At 46.1% G+C, this 16,090-nt stretch overlaps 2 protein-coding genes across 4 annotated transcripts in view; one reads left to right on the plus strand and one right to left on the minus strand.

Annotated features, from left to right (window-relative positions):
• The first annotated feature begins 382 nt into the window (after positions 1-382).
• On the plus strand, positions 383-1,285 carry BHLHE22 (basic helix-loop-helix family member e22). Its single transcript, XM_051611565.1, has one exon. It carries the CDS (start codon positions 383-385, stop codon positions 1,283-1,285), a length of 903 nt encoding a protein of 300 aa, XP_051467525.1.
• A 7,530-nt stretch (positions 1,286-8,815) lies between these two features.
• Positions 8,816-16,090, minus strand: part of LOC127381082 (cytochrome P450 7B1) — a 126,042-nt gene continuing 118,767 nt past the window's right edge. For 2 of the 3 annotated variants that reach the window (XM_051610883.1, XM_051610884.1), the window contains exons 6-7: positions 12,880-13,172; positions 8,816-9,500 (exon numbers count right to left, since the gene is read on the minus strand). In XM_051610883.1, the coding sequence (XP_051466843.1) occupies positions 9,437-9,500; positions 12,880-13,172 (357 nt within the window). In that variant the 3' untranslated portion in view covers positions 8,816-9,436. Of the gene's footprint in view, positions 9,501-12,733; positions 13,173-16,090 lie in introns of all 3 variants that reach the window. The other variant, XR_007888650.1, reaches the window with a different exon arrangement.

Below are 16,090 nucleotides of genomic sequence, written 5' to 3' on the forward strand. Positions count from 1 at the left end.
GCAAGATAAACGGTGGAAGCGGCTCCGCTGGCAGCGCACAATGCCCCAGCGCGGCGCCTGCTGAGGGCGAGCCGGAGCCGCAGCCGAAGTCACAGCCGGAGCCACAGCCACAGCCACAGCCGCAGCCGCAGCCGCAGCCACAGCCGGACCAGCAGCCGCCGCCGGAGCCGCAGCCCGAGCCGCCGCCGGAGACAGAGCCGAAGCCGCAGCCGGAGCCGGGGCAGCAGCGGCGTAGGGCACAACGCAGCCCCGGCTGGAGCCGGGAGGCGATTTCTGCCAGCGGGACACCGGGGAGCCGCCCGCAGCGGCGCGGAGCCTTGGACGAGCGGGCCGGGAGCTGAGGGGGGCGGAGGAGGCGGAGGCGGAGGCGAGCGGGGCGCCGATGGAGCGGGCGCTGGGGCTGCCCGCAGAAGAGGACCTCTTCCACAAGAGCCTTGCCGCCTCGGCCAAGCGCATGGAGTCTGCCTTCCGCTCGCCCCCGGGGCTCGACCTCTCCCACCCCCGCGACCGCCAGCCCTCGCCGCTCGCCTGCTACGAGGCGGCGGAGCCCGAGGCGCTGCTGCAGCCCGGCGTCGGCGGCGACCCGCTGGCGCTGCCGCCGGGCTCCGTGTGCGTCAAGTACGGCGAGAGCGCCAGCCGCAGCTCGGTGGCCGAGAGCAGCGGCGGCGAGCAGAGCCCCGACGACGACAGCGACGGCCGCTGCGAGCTGGTGCTGCGCGGCGCCGGGGGGGACCCGCGCGTAGCCTCGCCGGCGGCGGGCGGCGGCGGCGGCGGGGGGGGCGGGGGTCTGAAGGCGGCCGAGGGCGGCTGCTCCAACAGCCACGGGCACGGCGGCAGCAAGAAGTCCAAGGAGCAGAAGGCGCTACGCCTCAACATCAATGCGCGGGAGCGGCGGCGAATGCACGACCTGAACGACGCGCTGGACGAGCTGCGGGCGGTCATCCCCTACGCGCACAGCCCCTCGGTGCGGAAGCTCTCCAAGATCGCCACGCTTCTCCTGGCCAAGAACTACATCCTGATGCAGGCGCAGGCCCTGGAGGAGATGCGGCGCCTGGTGGCTTATCTCAATCAGGGCCAGGCCATCTCGGCCGCCTCCCTGCCCAGCTCCGCCGCGGCAGCAGCGGCGGCGGCGGCTGCGCTGCACCCCGCCCTCGGCGCCTACGAGCAGGCGGCCGGCTACCCCTTCAGCGCCGGGCTGCCCCCAGCCACCTCCTGCCCGGAGAAATGTGCCATTTTCAACAGCGTCTCTTCCAGCCTCTGCAAACAGTGCACGGAGAAGCCTTAAGCGCCGCTGCTGTTGCCGCCCCCCGCCGCCGCGGCCCCCGGGAGCGGCGACAGACGGTGGCTCGGACCCGCTGCCGGCCCCGGGCCGGGGGGCGCGGGGGCGGCGGGGGCACTGAGGGCTGCACGGTCCCCGCCTTCCTCCTCCCGGCCTCCCCTCGCCTCGCTCTTCTCCTTGAGTTTTGCCGAGACGGGACCGCGATGGGAGCCGGCTTGCGTGCGGCGCCGGGGAGAGGGCGCGGGGCCGGGGATGCCGCGGGAAGGAAGCTCCGGGCCGGGGGGAGGGGGTATAGGGGGGGTTCGCTCTCGCCGGGCGACCGCTGCGCGTCCGGAGAAAGGGAAGGCCAAGAAATAGGCCGGGATGGGAGCCGGGGCTAGAGCCCAGGAGGGGGACGGAGAGCGACCCCCAGCCCGGTCCCTGTCCCGGGAGTAGCGGGGGAAACGGGCCGCAGGGACCCGGGTACGGAGGTGGATGGGACAAATCAGAGAGGAGGGCACTTGAACATAGATTTTTTTAATTATTATTATTAGCAGTATTATTATTCTGAGCCAGGAAACAAACAAACTTGAAATGTAAACTTATTATTTAAGTGACTCGTAGTAACAAAGAGACTGGACCATTGCTATGGAAGACTGTATTTTTTATCGTCTCTAAACTGATCCTGTGAAAATGCGCAAAGTTCGGTGAGAGTGATTTAAAAAAAATATCGAGAGAGTTAAAAAAAAAAAAAAAGAGACAAAAAATAACCGATCTAACCCCCCCCCTACTCTGTGTGGCTGAAAAGTGTAGGATTTTTAAAAGAAATATTTATGTGCACCTTGTTTCTTCCCACTTTGCAGTGATGTATAAACAAGACACGCTATTTATTTGTTATTCTTTAAATGACCCTTCCACGCCAACAGTATTTATCATGTGTTAAGGTCACGGGTCTTATGTGCAGTTACTTTAAATACTTCTAAAATTCTGTTTATGGATTAACTTAAACTGTGTGCCAAGTGTTTAACACGTTTATTTGCCAACAACTTATAACCAGAAATGTTGATGTATCTAAGCTGCTTAGGTTTATGAAAGGTCATCTGGATTTTAAGTTGCATCATCCCTGTATTTAAATTGAGCTTTAATAAATTGCTTCAGTCCAAAAATTACAGGAAAGGTGTATTCTTAATTGCTCAACCAACTGATTTTTGAAAGGGTATTCTTTGCATTAAAACAGGTAATAGCTATTTACTTTTATCCGAGCAATAGCTGCTACAAGAACACTTGTCAAGCCAGTGTTTTCCCAGGCGCTGTGTTCATAGGTATAATTTAAACCGCTTTTAATGTGTATGTAAATTATTCTGACTGTGGATGATTATTTAAGTTGAAATACTTTAAAATACTTTAAGCTGATTTAAGCGTGGAATTCTTCTCTTTTTTTGTTTTTTTTTTTTTTTTCTGGTGGGGTGGGTGGGAGGGGTTTTTTAGAAGAAAAATGACAGATGAAAAGCAAGTAGCTATTTACCCAAAGTGAGCTTTCAGTTCGAGTTTGCATGGCTGGGTGGCTGTCTCTCTGCCATTTGTAAATCATTATTTACTTTCTTTTTCTTTTTTTTTTTTTTCCTATTTTTTTTCTTTTCAAAAACGAGTCCTGCTATTTTCCACTACTTGCAGATAATACAAATTCGGACTGTCAGGTTGGATGGCAAAATAGGAGCCATGATGGATCTGTTGGCAGGTCACGGATGTGTAAAGAGTGATATATATTAAATAGGTCAATCAGATTATGACAGCAATGTACGATCGTTTGTATGTGTATCTATGTCGGAAAGAATCTTTATTAAAATATTTTGAACAAACGCTTGTATTACGCTCCGCTTTGTTAAGCATAGATCTCCATATTTAAGGGGGGAGGGGGCTGGCGGGCAGTTTCCTTTGCCTTGCTCTGAATACTCCCCAGCACCCCTTCCGGAACCCCGCTCCAGGTTCCGGGTGTCCCCCGGATGGGGGGCGCGAAGTTCTTCCTTGTGTTGCGTTTCTCCCGCCCCCGTGGGGGGCAGTCCCCGGGGGTGCGGGGCAGCCGTGGGGTAGCGCCGGGCCCCGCCCGCCCGTCCCGGGCTCCCCTCTCCCCGCCCGACCCGTGGGGCTGGCTGCTCCCCGGGGTGAGCTGCAGGACCACCCCCCTGCCTTCTCCCTACCCCCCGAGTTGCTGAGCCACCTTTCCTTTCATGGACACTCCGCTCTGTCCCAAACCCGAGGAGAAGAGGGAACAGACAGTTTCCCAAAGCTGCCACCCCCCGCTGGGTCCGGTCTTGGGGTCTTGGCACAGCCGAAAGCCGAGGCCCGGCAGGGTCCCCCCTCCCGCCACCTCAGGCTGTCCGGGCCGGCGCGGGGTGTTCGTGGAGCCGTCTCCTCCCAATGGCAGCAGAACTCGCGGGGGAAGGGGATAAATATTTTCTGCTCCACTTCCCATCAAAAAAGATTAATCAGAACCTGTAACTTTTCAGGAAACATAACTGTAAAGTGCCACGGAGCTGTGGGAAGGCAGCCCAGAGAGGGTGGGCAGATCAGCCCCCAGGCGCAAGGAGAAGCGTCTCTCAGCATTTACTACACAAAGGCTGGGTGCGTCTAATTATGATTATTAAAACAATTTCCATGACGATGTCTAATATTATGTTAATTTGAAAACAACTGTGTATGAAAACTGTCGACTATAATACCTAAATTCATTTAATGAAACACATCGTTAAGGCAATTAAACCTCCTGGATGTGATTAAGGAACATAATTACGACACTGTTCTGCGCCATAATTGGGTGTCTTTAATCAAGGGGTAAAGTGATCAGCAACACAGCCATTAGTTTGTATTGTTCTGTCTCTGCTGTCCATCATTCTGATTAGGAATTAACCACCGCCACCAGCTTGGCGTGGTGCGTGCCTGTGTCTGTGTGTGTGTGTGTGAATGTGTGTGTTCGTGCATATAACGTCGCAGGACACATTTGCTGCAAGATTTACCGTTTAGTATCTCTGGCTACCGAGCAAGCTTTCCGGAGAGGTTCCCTGGAAGGCTCGGGCGCTGCCAGGCTGTGCCCGGGCGTGGGACGGGGGAGGCGAGTGAGGTCCCAGCAAACTCCTGGAGCTGCCAGGAGTTGGGCTGGGAGAAGGCAAGGGGCCGTGGGAGGCCCTCGCTCTGCCGCCCGTCTCCCGTGGGAAGGGGCTGGGGCGTGTGCGGGCCCAGCTGGTGCTGCTGCCCCGCGCCCGGAATAACCGGGGCGGCCGCTGCCGTCTATGGCACATCGGGCGGCTTCTCCGTTAACCTCTGCTTTGGAGAGAAGGGAAAGCGTAACGAAAACGCTTTTCCCTCCTGGCTACAGCTGCAGCGCGATTTGGGGCTCGCTTACTCCCTCCTTGCTTTGGAGCGGGGAGAGAGATCTCTGCCGGGCAGAGGTGCTGTCAGTCCCGGCCCCTCGCTCCTGTCCGTCTACATCGAGCAGCCTCGCTGGAAACCTCCGCGAAGCCGCTGGGCCAGTCCCTGGGCAGGTCTTGCCAACGCGAGTGCCGTGTGTGTCGGGGGTGGGGGGAGGAGAGAAACTCCCACGCCCCTCTTAACGCTTGATCGATCACTTAACCAGAAATGAACATGTCCCCCTTCAAAAGAGCTTCTTCCCCTTTCCCAACCTTCCCACTGCACCTGGATCTCCCCCAGCCTCCTCCCAAAGCTCCCTCTGCCAGTGCTGGTCAGCCCGGGTCGCTTCCCCGGGTCCTCGGCCCCTTGCCCCGGCCCTGAAATTGTCCCAGCATGAGTGACATTGGCTTTCCTAATGTAATGACTTATGAAAGATATAATCATGTGTTAAATTGAATCCTCCGCTTAACTGTTAATGGTGTGCTCTGGGCACATTTACGTATTAGATGCTATGGTAACTAATTACCACTAGAAGAAGGGATAATACACTTTCCAGACTTTGACAAATAATTATGAGTGTTCACATCCCTGCTAGCAGCAGTTGCAGCGGATCTGCTGGAATGAGTAAGTGAATAAATGAATGGGTAAGTGAACTTGTGTGCGTGGAGGGGACTAGATAATGAATAGTGGTCAAGTGAGTTTTCTTATTAAAACCTTTAATGAAAATGTGATTTAGGGTGGAAGGGGGCGAAAAAAAGTGCGATGCTGCCTCTAAACATAATTAAACCGCGTAATATAAACATCAGAAACATAAATAAGTTTGCTTTTAATTAAAACGCTGCAGTCAAAGTAAATTATCCACGTGCTCGGAAACTTTACAGCAATTAACACTTTTTTTTTTTTTTTTTTTGGTAGTGGTGATGGCAGAGGGGAGTTGTTGGGGGGTAAAATAAGGGAGCTAGGACTCCGTGACTCTTTCCAGGATCATTTGTAACTTTGATTGTACCAGCTGCCAACAGGCCGGAGGGATCCTGAGGCTTTAGTCAGATGGCGGAACAGCTCCATGTCGGAGCGGGACAAAACTTTGGGGAAGCAGCGCTGGGCTTCGCGCCGGCCCCGGCTCCCGCCACCCGCCCCGTCGGGTCGCTACAGCTCGGCCGAGCAGATCCTCCGCTTGAGGGGCTCTAGCGCTAGCGGAGTCCCTCGGAGGGTTAATGCTGGCTCCCTGTGAAGTGTTGCGCTTGGCTTAGGCAGGCGCCGCAGGGGTGAAGTCGCTCCTCCAACCACCTCTGGTGCCATCCGGGCCCGGGCAGGAGCCACCGCTGGCAGCGGGAACCAGCGAGGCTGCTCCGGCCCCGAGCGGAGCTCGCAGCAGCCAGCTATCCACGGAAGGGACATCTGCTAAATGAGCAGAGAGCTGCAGCCAGCCCCATTTCTCCGTGCTCACCCATCAGTTCGGTGTCCCCCAGCCCTCGAAGCGCTCAGAAGGCAGATTTGCTCTGGTTTGGCTGGTTCTCCAGCCTCGGGAAGGGTTAAATCCTTCCCCGAGCCCCTAGTTGCCCTTGTCCTCTCAACCTGATTCAGAGACGTGCAATAAAATACGAAGCAAATTTATGGTCTGTTTCAAGCACTTTACTGCTGTATTTTTAAATTCATATATGCACATATAAGGACTATGATCTGTGAATAATTTGAAATGCTATAGGAAAATGATGCATTTTAGATCAAACATAACCGTTTTCTTACATAATTGTCTCGGATTAAAATAAAAAGAAAGATACATTTCGAACAGAGACAAAGCTGAAAATCTAATGACAGCCATAAACTGCTAGACAGCCATAAATTAACGTCTTCATCAAACACTGAAGGGATCACTGCTTATCTAAATCAACAATTATTTCTTCCGAGAAGTTGCAGAACAGATTGCCCTTCTAATACTGTTTTTAAATCCTCCTAGTTGAGGATCAGGGACAAACAGTCGCCTTTCTACAGTGAACCTCCTGTCCACCAACCGAAGCTCTCCAAACTCACCTATCACCCAGACCTCTTCCCTAGGAACCCTCTCGGGGGTCTTGCTCCCTTTTCCCACTCCAGCATCCCTGGAAGCATGGGTTGCTTCAAAGACGGGGCGGCAGGAGACTCTTCCAACCCTCCCCCCCACTCCGTATCCCTTTCCACCTGACTTTTGGAGGGGGTCGGGAGAGTTGGGAGCGCCGGGAGCTCGGCGGGAAGCGCGCAGGGAGGCGGCGGGCGGGTCCGCGGCTCCCCCAGCCGCCGCCGCGGGCCGGGGACACACCGAGGCGGCATTCCGGAGCAGAGCCATCCCGGAGCGGCGGCATTCCCCAGCGCTGCAATCCCGAGCTCAACTAATGCCCATCCACTTTTCAGGTTCCAAGCTTTAGCGGCGCGGCGCTCCCCTCAAGCTGTAGCTACCTGCGATGCCGGTTTTGCAAGTGGCTGCTTCAAAGATTCTTTCATTTGTAGAAGGCAACTGAAAAACACGTTGAGAGCACAGCGGATTCCCTGGCTCGCAAGACAGAAATTAGACAGGGAAAGACTTGCTGCCTGTAGGAGGATAGCGACTGAACTATTTAGAAGAAAGAGGTAGTTGGAAAGATGAGCTGATGGGGAAAGAAGTGACTGTCAAAAGTCATCACAGGGTATTTGCTTACGGTCTTTTACTCTCCCTGTAGCCAGAACTCAGACTTTCATTCAACTTTGCTGTACTCACAGCTGCTGGAATTTTTTTTTTTTTTTTTTTTTGGGAAAAAAATACAAACCAACACATCAGTGTCAAAATAGGTTTGAGATAATCTTGCAAGGTAGAATCCTGCCAGGCTGCTAGCAGGAACAGCGGAAGCTTAGACTTACTTTGATTATTTATTTTGGTGTAAATAGTTTTGAAGACGAGCACATTTCTGCTATTACAAATTACATATTCACACAACGTTAGTACCTGAGATTCCAGGCAAGCCTGATGCACAGCATGGGCTATGTAGACACAATACTGATTTATATGAGAATAAAGATCCCACCAGGGTTTAAATCCTAGCTTTCAGATAAAAATGGAATGTTTTCAATTTTTTATATACTTCTATATATGCAGCAACCATTTCTCATCCTTATTACTATTTAGAAGCACAGTCGATAACTTAAGGATCACAACACTTTCTAAGTATAGTTTTAAGGGGTGTTTTTGTAATGACGTAATTTTCTGATGTGTTGTGGGTATTGGGACATGACTACTCAGGGTACAAAGGCTAGTTTAGGTAATAGGGAGAAAAACACTTAGTTGCACACATTATACTTCATGCCTAAATTGGTGTCTCAAATAATTGTAAAATACAGTACAATACAAGTAACATCAAGAAAGCACTTAGTGTAAAAAATATTAGAGAAAATATGTGTTAGGAGGTCTAATTAATTCTTTTCCCCCCCAGCTATCTTTTAGACCACAATGGAAAGCTCCCTCAGAAATGTGCCCTTCAAGAAATCTCAAACAATGCCTCTTTTTATTTATAAACTCTAGTAACTTCTAATATCACCTGGAGTTAAAGCAACTGCATGGTTACAAAAACATTTTATCAAACCCAGAAAAAAGGTGTAGGTCTAACTTCTCTAGGACATACCTTCATCAGCCCTCACAGACACACCTGACGAGCATTTCTGCACAAAGGAATGAAGAAACACCGATGTCTTTAGGGTACAACTTTTATATTAAATACCTACTTGTAAGTTTTCTCTTCTTTCTCTCTCTTTCTTTCTTTCTTTCTTTCTTTCTTTCTTTCTTTCTTTCTTTCTTTCTTTCTTTCTTTCTTTCTTTCTTTCTTTCTTTCTTTCTTTCTTTCTTTCTTTCTTTCTTTCTTTCTTTCTTTCTTTCTTTCTTTCTTTCTTTCTTTCTTTCTTTCTTTCATCTTGTAAGAACTGGCTTAAGTTTGATGGTAGGTGAAATAGACTTAATAATTTCCTTAATTCAAAGGACTTGCTCCATGCCAATGCTAAATTAAAGGCATTTTTTTCCTTACAGAGATACCTTTCAAGATGAAGTAACAGAAAAAATGCAGTATGTTGAATAAGTAAGTTACAAAATGAAAGCAATAGTTTTGAATCTGAGAAAAACTGTAAATGTAAGCTGGAAAAAAATAATCAATATTAAAATAGACATATTCATTTTATTGTGTCCTTGAAATACAAAATTCACTCAAGATATTGGATTACTAAAATAATGAAGTTTCAATTTACTTATTCAGAAATACACAATAAACTTATTTGATCTAAAAGCCTTTAAGATGGATATTAACGATTAAAGTAGAACTTAACCACTGTTAATCTATATACAAAATGTCAGTTTGCACAATTAAGAGCACTTCACAATCTTTTGAATGTCAGAAAGTCCAGTAATGATGGAATAAAATATAATTTGTAATTCTATAAGAGAAATTCACAGGCCAATAATTAATAAAAACAGCAATGGCAAAAATAGTGATATGCAGCTGGTTTAAAAGCATAAACTAAAGGACAGCTCTTCCATGCTTTTGTGTTAGCACAATAGGACACAATGGCAGAGATACGAAAGTCTAATTTGCAAACAGGTACACACAGACTACTATGGTCTTTCGAGTAGTGTAACAGCTTTAAAAGTTTACAATAGCTTATAGCAGTACTGAGTGACAGCACGAAAATGGAGAACACACAATGTGTAAAGTAAAATAATAATAATAATAATAATAATAATAATAATAATAATTTAAAAACCACATTTCAGCATTCACATTAATTGATGATGAATCCACTCTCCTTCTCAGGTGCTGTAAAGGGCCGTACTGACTTAGTAAACCTATTTTATATGAGAAAAAAGGCAATTTTGAAAATTCTTATGAAGACATTATGTTAATAAAGACATTATCAACAAAGCCATAGACAGTGACAACTGACAGCCAGAGGCTGGTACTGACCACCCAAGCCACATCTCAAACTGATCAGCGAGTGCACCGTTTCAGTAGAGGAACAGCACAGCAATTCCAGGGACACCTGTGTACATCTCCTGGTTGACCCCGTGCCTGCTGAGTCAGTGGATGAGACAAGTAGGCCTTGCTGGGCTTGCAGGGCAGACCCTCCTGCTGAGGTGGAGAGCAGGGACAAGGAAGCACCAGGTCTACCTGCCTCGCCTCCCACAGCTCACCCCTGCAACCCCACTGGCACCTGAACGGCTTGTGAACAGCAATGCCCTTTCTGCTTAGACAACTTGGCCATCTTAGTAGTGACAGCTGGTCACTCTTAGGTGCTGCGACTGAGGAGGCCATCAAAAAACATATCACGCCCTACATCATGAAACATGCTCTCCTTGGCATAGCATGGTGTGGCCAGCTTGGCTGCAGCTGGGACCTCCAGGGATGGTGCATGCTCATCCATCCCACTGTGCTGCTACAGCTTATTGAACAGGAATACTGACACCTTGGGCCTTTCACTCCCTGCTCCACAGAGACTGAGTCATTCCTGGTCAGACCAGCTGATGACTGTCAATTAAGTCACCTCCTCAGCTGCTGAGAACATGGACCAGAAGGGCTTAACCTTTCCTCTGTCTTGCTCTAGCTCTCATGATTTTACACGGGAGTGAGGCTCACCTCCTCTGCAGCTGGGGTAAGCTAAGGCAGTGCTTACTAGCAAAACTGATCTACCAGGAGAATGGGTTACTGGGGACCTGGTTCCAGGACAAGCTGGGCAGGACCTGCTTTGCCTTTAATTATTTTGGTCACTGAGCAAAAGAGCAACTAACTCTTATCCCAGCAAAATGCTGGCCTCTAGCATGGTGCAAAGCATGCTCTCCTGGCCCAATGCAAGGCCTCCTGCAACATGTGGGAAAGACTCAGACCCTTCCTTTCTTTTTTAAATGAAGCCTGTCCTACAGATTTAATTTGCTGTGTTGAAGACAATCTAGCTCTTCTTTTATTTCCAAAATAGATACTATGCAAACTGATCAGCAATTAATCTGAAATTACTAATGATTTGCATGCACTTTTGGCACAGTCCTACTATGTCCTACCAAATTATGCAGCAGCCTGTGATAATTTAATTCAACATCCTAAAAATAGAATACAATTATATAAAAAAAGACTTCTGTTTAAAACAAATACCTACTGCTATTTTTGCAGTTGCTTCAGGTTTGTTTCAAAGTTGGATGCCAAAAAAAGATTTATCATAGCTGTGGCATGAGACATTTTACAGCTTACATTTAAGCAATAATGGAATACAGTCAACAGTGTAATGACATCAACATTTTCTCTCTCAATAAACCAGGCTCTAATGTCCAAACTGGATTGTGAGCTATGGCTGGGTACAGAATAGCTCCTGCAGAGTAACTATGGCAGTAAGTAACTTGAGCACAAGAATCTCTACATAAAATCAAATTTTATTCCATGGCAAAAAGCAATAATCAGCTTTTGCTGTTGATTAAATGTTGAAGCAAAGTTAAAGCATTTAATCAACCACAAAGCCAATTTAATGTAAGTGTAATCCAACACTGTAGACACTATTGATATTTTATATGAAGAGAAAATGTTTATCCAATATATCTCACAAAACCACAATTTTCTCCTTGGAGGATTTGGATTGTGGCTGTGCCAATCTCTTAAAGCCTTTTTACTGATGCTGATGCTTATTTAGGGTATGTGCTTTACATGAATAACTAAACAGGCTTCTACCCAAATAACAATAAATAATTCTAACCCTTAGTATGTATGTAGCAGTTTCCATCTGTAGGCCATCAGGGGCTTTAGCGATGAGTAAAATTTCTGATCTTAAAAAGACTTATGCTGGCACATCCCAAATAGAGATGATTTTTGGGAACACAAGGCAAGGCCCAGAGACATGGCTACTCTCCCATTGCAATTATCACCTTGGCAAGTTGAGACTGGACAGCCATGAGAATCCTCATCAGTCTCCAAAGTGATGAGCTGGGAAGTGAGACAGGGTCTAAAAATCACAGATCCTGTGCACTAGGAAATTCATTTTTGAAACAAGAGCTGGTCACCCACTGAAGTGGGTTGGGCAGCCAGGGTACAGATAATTTCTGTGGCTGCCCAGGGTTTTCACTTGCTTGAATTTTGGCGTCAGGGAAGAGCCTGTTTTCCAATTTGTGGATGGACATGTCTATTACCAAACACAGGTCACACTAGTTTCCCTATGCATAACTTCGGCTCAGTAAAGTCCTACTAAAAAGTAGATTTAGATACTAAACTTGTCCTTAAAGCCCTCTTCTTTTGACTTTTTGGAGAGAAGAGTAAACACAAGAAATGGTCAAAATAAATGCATGGACTTGTTAGTAGTAAAAACAGTGAGACAAACAGAAGGTACATTTTGGGATAACAGAATGTTTTCTAACAGGTTCATGTATTTTCTCCCTGACAAATACACTTTTTTTGGCTCAAAAGCCAAAGCAGATAATTTAGGCTTGATGCAGAACCTATTAAAATCAACAGAACCTTCCTTCTGACTTTAAATGACTGTAGGATAAAAGAACAGATTTTAATTTATTTGCAGTCACCAAAAAAAAAAAAAAAAAGAAGAAAAGCAAAGCATTCACCCTCCATCCATAAAACTGAAGTCAGAAATGTGTTGCTAGTAAGACATTCTTGCAAATCATCCCCTACCACCCCACACAGCTTCCATCACATCTCCCTACAAAGGGCTAAGACACTCAAGACCATAAAAGCAAGAGAGTAAATAAAAAGTTGAAATAATAATAACTACAAATTCTTCCACCCCTTAGAATTAAGTTCCCTCTTTCTTGCTATTATGCTTCTATGAGCAGATGCAGAGATGTCTCCAAGTGATAGGTGTATGAGACCTCCCAATCTAACAAGTTGGAACCTCTGTGACAGAGAACTGGTTTGGATTCAGCTTGATGTCAATGTCCCTGTAAATCCTACTCAACTCATGGCCAAGAGTATGTGGGTCTGTCTTGTAGGGACATTGAGCTATTTACTTGACCAAACTCTTGTCACCTCATCTCACTGCTCACAACTCATGCAGGACAAATTGAGGTTGCATCTCCCCGCATCTGATACCTACCTTCAGCCCAAGGGCTTTTCTCCTTAGAAACAAATAGGAAGGAGGTAAAAGCAGAGAGGGAAAAGCAATTGTTCCCAAAATACAAAGCTGAGTGATGAAATGAGCAAACATGGTGATTAGTAGAAGACATATATGCAGCCACTCACTTTCTCGAGGGCCGTAGCTTGTAACGAAAGGCAATATCAATGTCTGGCAGGAGGATACCAAGGCCCATACGACTGTTATCAAGTCTGACAGCTTTGTTTTCTGCTAGTTCCACATCAAAATTAGCCAATAGTAAGAAAAGAAACATCTTCATCTCATTCATTGCAAGGAACCTCCCTGGACACATGCTAATCCCAGAGCCAAAGGGCATTAGGAAATACTTCAGTTTTCTTCCTGCCTTGTAGAACGTGGTTTTCTTCTTCCCATTTTCTATGTATCGATCAAATTTATACTCCTGAAAATAAAAGAGAGAGAAAGAGAGAGCGTGATATCTAACAAGGCAGTTACATGAGTTGCTTTGTTTGCACAATGGTAGTGCTTCTGAAACCCAGAAAATAAGATAAAGAGGAAGACAAGGAGCTGACAGCTTCTCCTTTTCAGTTGGTTCCCTCAGGTTTCATTAACTCACATTATCTTCCCTGCAAAGAACACTTCTTAAATCCACTTACTTAGCATAGCTCTTTTACATCAAGCTCCTTCAACTTCCACATCTCATCCACTGAGTGTCTGGCCTATATTGATTGTAATTAGATTTTGACCGCTTTGCAGCAGGGACAATGAACCTTAGAGGAAGGACGATTTTCTTGTAAAGCATCATATGCACTCAGTGGGGTATATACATCATGAATAAGGATAATCTGCCAAATTCTGCAAATCTGCCTATGAATAAATTAATGCATTGCACCGAACTTGCTCCTGCAAGCTAAAGCAAAATCCATCCTTCTTTTGCACCCAGTGGTGCAGATTATTCGAAAGCCAGACTCGATGCTTTGCAGTCAATTTTCCCTTCAGTTGGAGATGGTTGCTGCCTAATTTGCCACATCTGACCTTCAAATGTTTTGCTCCAGAAGCTGTGTGCAAAGCAGGACAACTGCCAGTCATTGACCATTATAAAGAGGGTGCTTTCAAGTAGGGCTTGAGGTTGTGCTTGTAAGCCACGTTCCATAAACTGAGTATCTTTCTATTTTTCCAGTAGCAGGATCCCTGTTTAGAGATAACTCATGTTTTTGAATGAAGGAGATCTGGCATCCTCACTCAGTCAACGGCAAATTAACCACTTACAAAATCCTCCTGCATGCTTTGAATAAAAATGACAGACACTTCTTGCTTATGGTCACTCATTAGCATTTGTCCTGCTTTGCATACATCTGCTATAGCAGCAGCCATTTGGAGCTGGCTGGGAACAAGTCAGTCAGACAGAAACCAACCTCAACTGATTAAAAAAACCCTCACCACAATGAAAAATACACTGATACTGATCTACCCATTAGATTAAATGCTCTGAAAACCACACACTGCAGAGCTTGCTGTTGAAAAAAACAGGGGCAGGGGAGGTGGTCTATGAAAAAGGGAGCAAATGTAGGTTAGACAGGAGGGAATGTAACTTTGGGTGTTGAAGAACAGGAGCTTGTTTCACTAAGCGGCAGAGATATCCATAAATATCTCTCTGGTGATTATATGAGTGTTTCTATGGTCCGGTAATTATTTTCAGTCTCTTTGAGCAGCACAGCCAAAAGGAAGCATGGAGATTTTTGTTTGTTTGTTTGTTTTGTTTTGTTTTTCTTTTTTTTTTTCTCCCTGATAAGTTATTGCTTCATTTGAAGAAGCACAGTAACAAATGAAAGCCCAGGATACCACTTGTCCTTCAAACAAACAAACAAACAAAAGTAAAAAGATTCACTTTCTGAAATATAAATTCCACTGGTCTAAAAAAAGAACTGCTAAATATGAAATGCAATAGATTAAGAAAACAAATCCACCCAACAAAGAGTGCTTCTCTTTGTTGGGACATTTCCACAAGGTGCACTCCTGGCATCTGGAGCAATTAAGAACTGTGGTATTGAAGACACATAGACACACTGGGTCAAACCTTATGCTTTCTTTGTCATCTTAAGAGCCATCTGAGAGTTGTAATTGCTTTCTAACAAAAAATAAATTGGTGTCTAAGAGATTGTAAAGGCAGAAAACAAGTGTGAGACAGGAACAGAGCCAATGACAGTGACATCAAACCCAGACTTGTGCTGCTGAAGCCCCTCTGGTTGGATAGTGCTTCCTGAAAGGCTGGTTTGCTGGCTAAAAAAAGACAGATGTTTGACAATAAAGGAACTTCCAGGCATGCACAAGGCCTCCTTGGAAGAGATAGGTTGGTTGATGGCAAGGAAAAGGTGAAGACAACGAGTAAGAACAGGCAACTAAGTTCTCTGTGGATGGCCCGCTAAGAGTATTATGAAAACTGAGCAACTTCCTGTGATTGACAGAAGTCTTTCTCTGTCACATCTCATATTTAGCTGTGTTTGGGAAGCCACCATGTAGGGTTTCCTGCAGGGTTTCCTGATATTTCACCCTGTGGGATTTGCAGTGTTCATTTACTGAGCTCTATAACCAGCTGAGTAAGGATTTAGGGGTTCACTTATCCTCTTTATAGAACACGGATTCATTTATTTAGGCTTTGATGAGTGGAGAAAGAGGTCAACAATATATGCTTACACACAATATGGTGCCAAAGCAGAAGATAGCTTGAACTTAAATTTATGTATCCAGGAGAAAAGCATTGCTACAAAATTATCTTGTCAAGCTGCCTGTTTTCCCAGGAAAGTTTTCCCTAAATATATGACAAGCTCAAGACTGCACCTTTCAAAAAATTCATTCTCCATCTCTATCTGATCCTCAGTAGTTATTGTTGAAAGCACACTGCATATTTTAAGAACCAAACAGAACAGTGATTTCCCCACTTCTCGAGAGGACCCATGTGCTGAAATCAATGTACTGCAATGTGTGGATTGCTCATTCACTATCAAAAAGATAAAAGATATGAACTAAAGCTGTACTGTGAAAGCTGAACAGAGCTGATACTAAGCAGATATTCAAGCAATGGAAATATGGTAATATATTCCGGCAATTATTGGATAAGAGAGGGAATCAGTTTCCACACTGATGCTTTTTGGTCTAGGACCTAAACAAACAGATGGACTTTTGACAAATCAATAATGTTCTCAAAAATAAAGTGTTAAGAATAAAATGAGAAAAAGCTTATTTGTTAGTTGTCACTTGTTAAGAATAGAAATATTAATCAACTATTTGCTGATACATGGATTATTTTTTTAAAACTGCATTTTCTCTGAGAGCTTAGTCTTAGTTTTTGGGTACGGACAG

Source organism: Apus apus, chromosome 2 (genome assembly GCF_020740795.1).
Source record: "Apus apus isolate bApuApu2 chromosome 2, bApuApu2.pri.cur, whole genome shotgun sequence".
NCBI lineage: Eukaryota > Metazoa > Chordata > Aves > Apodiformes > Apodidae > Apus > Apus apus.